Source organism: Salvia splendens, chromosome 1, assembly GCF_004379255.2.
Source record: "Salvia splendens isolate huo1 chromosome 1, SspV2, whole genome shotgun sequence".
NCBI classification, from domain to species: Eukaryota; Viridiplantae; Streptophyta; class Magnoliopsida; order Lamiales; family Lamiaceae; genus Salvia; species Salvia splendens.
In genome coordinates, this window is record NC_056032.1 from 3,754,764 (window position 1) to 3,762,877 (window position 8,114).

Below are 8,114 nucleotides of genomic sequence, written 5' to 3' on the forward strand. Positions count from 1 at the left end.
TGAATTAAAAAGTTTCCAGAATGGTTATTATCAGCAGAAACTACTGCTAGCCATTTTTTACATCACTGATCACTAGAGGAGGATAAAAAGCTGCAAGCATTTTTACATCAAACATTTACAAAGAAAGGCCGTAATTTGCTATGCATGCTTAAAACCCTCATCACCACTAAACCCTAGCTACTACTTCCCCTGCTGCTTCCTTCAACAATAAAACATCACTCTCTTTACATTTTCTTTGAGGGCCGGTAGGGGACGAACACCCAACTCTCCCGCCACTCGTGAGCCTTCCTGCAAGTCCGGTTCCATGTAAAATCTTGCCCGGAAAGCCGCCAAATGAGCATAGTAAGCCGGAGGAACTGTCAAAAACCAATAATAATATATATATATAAAAAAAAAGAATGACCATTTTGCACAAAATCATCTCTTTAGAAACATTTATGTATAATACAAAAATCAGTTCATATCATGACTTACCGACTGATACTGAACGCGTGCACCTAGCGTATGTATAACAGAGGTTGTTCGTCAACATCTGAATCCCGTCTGCAGTGAAATTGTTCTCGTCCCAGAGTACATGATAATGTGCAGGCCGGCTCGTTCCCTGCAAGTTGAACGATAAAATGCACATTAAACGTTAGCCTATGGAACTCGTGTGCAAGCACTATTTTGAAATGCACAATTACCTGAATTCCTGCATGACTACATAAATAGAAGTCGAATTCAGTTGGATGACAGATTTTAGAATCAACAACAGTGCCTGCACAGAAATAAGAAAGTTATACGCATATCATATCGAAAACAAGATGTACAAACAAAATCTATGTTTTAGTATTCAGCAAGATAATAAGTAAACCTGGTAAAATATTTCCACTCCTGTCAGTGCTGCTCTTGTCTCTGTGATTGTTTGCAAACAGTCTCGTATGATGTCGCTTCTGAACTATGATAAAAGTTACCGGTGGTTGGTAATTTGGCTCCAACGATGCACACGCCTGCATATTTTTGGGTTGTCAAGGGTAATAACAAGGAAATAGACACGAAAATAGTGTTACATTGTAACTAACTAACCTTTCGTATAGCATCCAACTCAAACAGTAGCACCTGGTAAAATTGCCCTTCACTCACACCATCCCTACTTATATTAAAGTTAAAAATCAGATAAATATAGAAAAGAAATTTTAAAAAAAGCTGAAAATAAACTGGTTGAGTCGATTAAGGTCAGGCAGAATGTACAAGTGACCTGTAAAATATAATCCTCTGTGGTTTTTGACCAGTTGCTTTTCGAAAAGAAACCAAAAGATCCCTGCAGAGAGTGAAATATTGTGATAGTCAAGAGTCGACGAGAAGGTCATAGGCGCACAAAACGAGCAACAAAAGTCACGCGAAATCAGAGGCATGGGAGAGTGGAATAACGTGTACCTGACCATGCCTCCGCTGACTGTGCCACGAAGAGGATCTTGCCAAGTTTTGTACAAATCTTGGATCAACTCTTGTCGGTGAGCTTGAGCACAAACTAATCCTGCATACTTGGTCACCTCGGGCCAATCTTGAGATGCTACAACCTACATTCCAGTGACATACTTTAGCAACTTGAAAGGATTTTAAAGTTACTACTATTATATTGAGAAACGAGGGCCTCATTTAGAAACATTACAGCTGCAATGGAAGGACTGGATTCCTCTCCATTTTCAGGATGTGTCACATCTGCTCCAAATATAATTGTCGGTATGTCACTGACAAGAGGTATTCGGCAGCTAATAGCATCCAAAAGAACCGTGTTTCTGCCGCCCATCTGTTGAACAGGATACATGTTTAGATAGGATTTGAGACAAAATGGATGTCTTGCTGATCTTTAGGACCAGATGTCACACCTTAACATTTATTTTCAACGATACGTTTGCCAAGTATTGCTTGTTCATCTTGAAAACATGCTTTGTCAAACAGCATTGGGATATCAAACCAAGGTCAGTTTCACATATTCGCTTCAGATCACCTATCACCACAGAAATCAATGCCATATATATTTATCGGGAAGAGAAAATCAAAACATCTCACTTTCTCAAAATCATACCATATAGGGACCCGTTGTTGTCAGGCAGAATGGCCAACAGAAGATCCAACTCTTTTCCTTTCAACTTGTTCATACATGCATGATAAACATGTTTCAAAGCTTTCTCGACTTGATCTGGCCGAGCATTGTAAAAAGGAATAACCGGTTCTGGACTAAATTCCTATAAGGACGTGACAGCTTTAGTCAGATTATGTAGTAAAGACATATATATACGTGGACAGTGTTAATATCAAGGAAAAGGGTGCTCCACCATGCCGGATACTTGACACATTTGGGCCAGTTCATTACAGAATCCCCGAGCAACGCTGTCTTGAACACTTCGTGAGAAGTTAATGCATGCCCACCGGCTAACAGTCATGCCATTAATCATTTTCTGTTGAGATATAATATTTCCATGATTAGATATAATGGAATTATATGTGACATATTGATAGTATAGTGACAATAGCAACAAAAAGTGATACCTTGTTCATCATATTCCACTGGCCAACTTGCGGTAGGCAATCCTTTTCCTTTCCAGTCTCGTGATATTTCAACTGAAAATAACAGGCCAGTTAACGGATGAATCTTTTAAACATGTTTAACAGAAAAAGTATGATTCCGGAGGCAGCCTCTCACCCATGGGGCAGGGAGAACTCTCGCCTCCACTGTTGCCAGTTTCTCACTGATCCTAATTCCAAACTCCTTGGCATAAGGATCTTGATCATAGCCATTGTGTTGGACAGTCTGCGTTACAAGAAATTGAGCAAATGATCATTCCATAATCAAGGTCATGGTAGCTGTAAATACACAATTATTAACTACCCCAATCCTCAGAAAGAAAACTATTCAACTTCTTATTTCTAGTCTCTATGGGTTACTATGATTAATACCAAAGAGATCAGAAAAAAACTCCTATTTGGATGTCTTCGCTTACATACAAGATTATGTATACGATAAGTGGAGAGGTGGACAAAACAAAAGGCATCTGTTACCTGTAGTATGTCATTTTCCCGGTCCCGTGGTCTTTGGCAAGTGACCTTTAAAAGGGAGGTGATTTGTTTCTCGCTCAACCTTTTGGTATACCTTTGGCCCTCAACGATTTTACATGCCTGAAATATAGAGTATTAGACCACAATTAGGTAATAAAAGAAGGACAAAATCTTACAAACCAAGCACCAACATCAGACCTCCATAGGCAAATAGTTTGCCTTCTTCTGGTTTCCTACTTGAAGACAAGGCAAATGAGTATACTGAATAGTGAATCCATACATCTCTCGGAAGTATTCAACAACTGACTTCATAGTCGAGTTATCATCAACTGGAAATCTGAAAGGGTGGAAAGGGCAGTTTACTAAAACTGCAGGAACAACTTTTAATGAGACACAAATCTACTTGAAAGAATGTTCTCCCCATGCTTACACTAGCTCTCTAGTTGGTTGAGTTGTGATGCCAGAAACTCGATATTTTCTTCGTACATCCCCTCTGTGGGTCACTTCAACTTTCACTCCTCTTAGGCCCTTCTTTACCTGAACCAAAATGAAGGGTTTATTGGCCTGAAAAACCTGAAGAATAATCTATCAGGTCAATTGGATCAAGTGAACACTACCTTCACACGGTCTGAATCAGACAATGGCCTCGACATGACATCTTTCCCCAACAGTTGGGAAACAAATTCAATTACTGGAAGTGCCTCAATAAATGCAGCTGAAGCCATATCTATCATTTGGAAACATAGAACATTAAATGGATAAAACAGTCAGCTGCAAACACACCATGCATATATGCAACCCAACGTAAAATTTGACATGAAAATACCTATGTTTAGTGACAGACCCATCTGAGTAGGCCTTATGCTCTGATAAAATCCACACCATGCCTCTAAACCATCACCTAGCTTTTGTGGTCTACGAATATCAGGAGAAAAGAATGATCTCCCCACAGGGCAGAATCTTTTACATGCATAAGGATAGAAAATTTTCAGCATCCGATTCAAATTATAATATGATACTACTTATCATTCAGTGACTATAAGGCCTACAACGGTAAAACCTCCATACACGACCATATCTGACAAAGGTTTATTTCGACATTACATCAGTTTGTTATACCTTTTCATCGAGAGCTCTCTCAACACAATGTCAAGAATCTGAAGAGCATCTCTCGGACCATCCGCCTGTTTACCAGCAAGGAATTGGCCCAAATGATGCAAGCTTGCCTTCGCAACAAACTTAATCACTACCTTATACACCCTTTCTCTCCTGAAATTACCACAAAGTAAACTTAGTGTTAAAAACTGTACAGCTTCAATTAATCATTATTTCATTCAAGATTTCAGTCCCGGCGGCAAAAGGAGTTTGATCAGTGTCAGAGAAGGAATAAATTACTTGGGACCATTGACTGTATCCTCTTCATCAATAAGCTTAATCGTAAACTCCTTCCAAGCAAACGGAAGTTCACCAGCTGTATACAGACTCTTCCTTCCATCGTAGGCTGGTAACCTCATCCCCAACTCAGATTCTTTGTACAGTTTCACGAGCTCCGCCATGATGGCTCGATTCACTACTTTCGAAGTCACCTCAGGGGTGATCGTTACCTGATAATAAGACAGTTAACAGTCTGTGATAAGACAATTTTTCCCATGACCCACTGTGAAGACTCGTCAATGCTATACAAGCTAAGGACAATGAGAAACACAGATTCACTCAATTATTCCTCCAAAAAAGACAAGTGGATAGAACAAGAGACATCCATATACATAATTAATGTCAGCTTAAGGGCCCCCAATATTTGTGTCACACAGCTATCAAATTTATTATGAATACTGCAATGTACTACTACAGAAACAGAAACATGATTCAAGAAATATGATTGAAAAAAAGCATCTTACATCATAGTGGTTCAAATCCTTGTCTGGCAAATCTGCAAAGAAATGGTTGGCCTTGACAATGCATTTTGTTCCGATCTGCCCAAACCCCGGCCTCAATGGGAATGTCAGGGACTTGCTCGAGCTAGGATATCCCATGTCTGATTCACACAAGCTGCCTCCATTTCCAACTGAGACATTGGTGGACAAAGCTGGCACAATGGCTCTACCATTCTCTCTAACAATTGGTTTATCAGCTACTGTGCATGGCCGCGAGCTCGGCCGCATAAAGGCATCGCCTTGGTCCGATTTTCGGCCTCCCTGGCCTCTTCGTCTTCCTCTGTTTCTTGATGGAGGTGAGGTCTGCTTGTTTTGGGATTCTTGAACAGGAGGAGGGCCTTTCCCATATTGAGCAGTCTTTGAGCTTTTTGAAGCAGAATTCATGGAGTTTTGCAGCTGGGGTTTTATGACAAAGTGTTGCTCTGAACTTTCCTTCATCTGCCTTATAGGCATGGTGTATGATGAAACAAACACAGAATTTGAAAACTCTCAAATAAAATAGGAAGGCAAGTTTGGTGACAGCAAATAATTCCTGATTAAGATAGAGAACAGTTTCTTTCCTTGTGGTTCTTGGTTAAACCCCTTGAAAGATCAATGATTCCATGCACTGAAAAAACCATCCAAAAACAGAGATATTTTGATGTCAGCAACAACACCCAAATTGTAAATTATACACTAGCATGGTAATACAGGAAAAAAGAAAAGCACACGCAAGAGAGAGAGCATTAAAGAAGAAGATTCTTTAATGTAGGAAGACACGGGCATTTAATTTCAAAAAAAATTCTTCTTCCTATCTTAAAATCTAGAAATATGTCACATACGTTTCCATAATCAAGCCAAAAATGAGCAGAGTATATATATCCACCGTACCATAAAGATGAAGAATGAGATAAGTTTTTTTGACTCTACTCAATGTACAGCCATAAATGAAGATGGTAAAAAAAGTATATTTAAAGAAAACACTGACACTTACATAGTAAAGTACTTAGGTCCAGAATTATCACAAAGACGCAAATCGAAAAACCTTTTCTTTTTTGCAAAGATCCAAACTTTTTCAGAGAAAATAGAAGTCCCAATTCTTCCTTTTTCTTGAAATTGAGAAAAAAAATGGAAAAAAGAGGGATAAGAAGAGAAGAAGCCGTTTTTGGATTGAGCAAGAATACATATATGTTGAGACAAATAGAAAAACATAACGAAGAAACTCAAAAAAACTCTCTTTAAATCTTTGGTTAGGAATCCAACATGAGACACAAAATCCTTAAAAAATGAAGCACATGTGAACAAATATAGGAATAAACATATACAAATCATAGTATTAGAAATGAGAAATCTAATCAAATAGTAGAAATACCCAGTAGACAAAGCCACAATTCACCTTGTCCCCTAACCAAAACCAAGAGCAGCAGCAGTGAAAACAGAAAAGTTTGAATAAATCCAAGATAATAATGACACATTACCATTACATATAATATATATATACACACACACATGCATATACATATAAGCCCAATGTGTGTGCGTGAAGAAGCTATGCAACCTTGGTCCAACACAAGCATAAATAAATGTGAGGACAGAAAATATGACTGCTCAAGAAAGAGAATAAAAACGCCTAGAAAGCTACAAAAGAGCAACACAAAACCATAGGATTAAAAGGAATAAACATTGAACAACTCACTGCGAAAATCAACATCTCAACCCACAAATTTTCACTGCTGCGTATGAAAACGACGCCTCAGTAACACGAAACACGAATAAAATGTATGCTGCAACTGCCAAACAATAGATATGGAGCTCCAAGATTCAAACTTTGAACTCAACAACCATTCAAAAACACAAAGACTGCACCTTTATATCCTTTTTCTTGAATCTGAGCTTTGAGGATGAATTGGGCTTTAATCATGAACCTAAAGTTAGATTAAAAAAAGATGGCAACTGGGAAAGGGGGTTAAAAAGAAAGTGGGGATAAGAAAGATGGGCTCTCCGGTTTCAGATTGTATAAATAATGAGAGAGAGAGAAAGAGACTCAAAAGACTATTTTTTTTTCAAGAATGATGTTTCAATGAATCTTTTATACGCGCATGCAAGTGCTTTTGATGTGTTCTTTATCACGTGTAAAAGGCTTCCCTTTTGCTTTTTCTTCGAATTGCAACCATACATACATACATACACAAATATGTATGCAATTCCACTTTAGTGCAGCCTCGGTTTTGTACAACAATTGCCTCCCCAGCATATTCAATCCAATCTATAAAAAGGCTAAAGTAATAGATTCACTATACACATAAGGGGGTGGGTGATTGTGAATTTCAATGAGAGGCCAATGGAGGGAAGGGGCCATTATAAAACACAGCAGCAGAAGAAGAAGAACATGTAGTTCTAAGAGCATCCACAACGCGTCTTGCGGGCGTCTCGGTCTCGTCTCTTCGAACTTGTAGTCCTCAGAGCATCCGCAACGCGTCTCGCGGGCGTCTTGGTCTCGTCTCGGAGAGACGCGATGCCCGCGAGACAGCGTTGCAGCCTTCTGTCCCGGTCCCGTCTCGCCGAGCGTCTCGTCCCAGAGGGACAGCTCGCCAAGCGCCAGCGCTAGGCGTGGCGCTCGCTCACCTGCCCGCGAGTGGGCGTCGTCACGCTGACGCAATAAATCATTTAAAAAAAATCGATTTTAATAAAAAAATTAAAGAAACGGTAATATTACCGTTGAGCGGTAAAAAAAAATTTATTTTATTTTTTTACTATATAAATACTTCTCTTTCATCCTCATTATACACACAAACACACATCTATTATTCTCAAATCATCTTCATTTTCTCTCCAATTTTCATCTCACCTCTCCAATTTTTATCACAAAATTTCCGGCGACGGAAATTCCAGAGGCTTTGACATAAACGCGTTTGGCGACTGGGGGGCACGTACAATGTCGTGGGTGGTTCCGGTTCCGGTTTGTCGACGCCGGGCACCCAAGGCTCGTCGACGCCGGCGGCGTACCAACCACCCCATTTTGATGTGGATGCATACGCTCGTCCCTCCGCCCCGAGGCATTCGCAGGGATTATCCCAAATTAGGGAGGATTATCTGGATGAACCCAATCCGGAAGGAGGACGAGGAGGTGGAAGATCCAGGGGTCGCGCATTCGACGCTGTG

At 39.8% G+C, this 8,114-nt stretch overlaps 1 protein-coding gene across 2 annotated transcripts; it reads right to left on the reverse strand.

Annotated features, from left to right (window-relative positions):
- On the reverse strand, positions 1-7,013 carry LOC121808910 (protein argonaute 10-like). 2 transcript variants are annotated; one of them, XM_042209471.1, is made up of 22 exons: positions 6,819-7,012; positions 4,938-5,580; positions 4,435-4,643; positions 4,159-4,308; positions 3,866-3,999; positions 3,657-3,766; positions 3,470-3,576; positions 3,238-3,376; positions 3,043-3,159; positions 2,687-2,794; positions 2,533-2,604; positions 2,319-2,441; positions 2,069-2,228; positions 1,869-1,990; positions 1,652-1,789; positions 1,417-1,559; positions 1,238-1,300; positions 1,066-1,129; positions 854-989; positions 684-757; positions 475-601; positions 1-356 (listed from the first exon to the last, which is right to left on the reverse strand). In XM_042209471.1, exons 2-22 carry the CDS (start codon positions 5,424-5,426, stop codon positions 202-204), a joined length of 2,940 nt encoding a protein of 979 aa, XP_042065405.1. In that variant the 5' UTR covers positions 5,427-5,580; positions 6,819-7,012; the 3' UTR covers positions 1-201. The 2 variants fall into 2 exon arrangements, with proteins under 2 accessions (XP_042065405.1, XP_042065411.1); XM_042209477.1 differs by lacking the exons at positions 1-356; positions 854-989 and having other exon boundaries at positions 504-601; positions 1,099-1,129; positions 6,819-7,013.
- Between the last annotated feature and the right edge of the window lie 1,101 nt (positions 7,014-8,114).

Bases quoted from the DNA above. Each gene is read 5' to 3' on its own strand.
- LOC121808910 (XM_042209471.1), bottom strand. From the start codon at position 5,426: ATGCCTATAAGGCAGATGAAGGAAAGTTCAGAGCAACACTTTGTCATA. The intron at 3,577-3,656 runs GTAGTGTTCACT...ATTTTGGTTCAG, and splicing joins CTGATTCAGACCGTGTGAAG to GTAAAGAAGGGCCTAAGAGG. The intron at 357-474 runs GTAAGTCATGAT...GGTTTTTGACAG, and splicing joins CACGCGTTCAGTATCAGTCG to TTCCTCCGGCTTACTATGCT.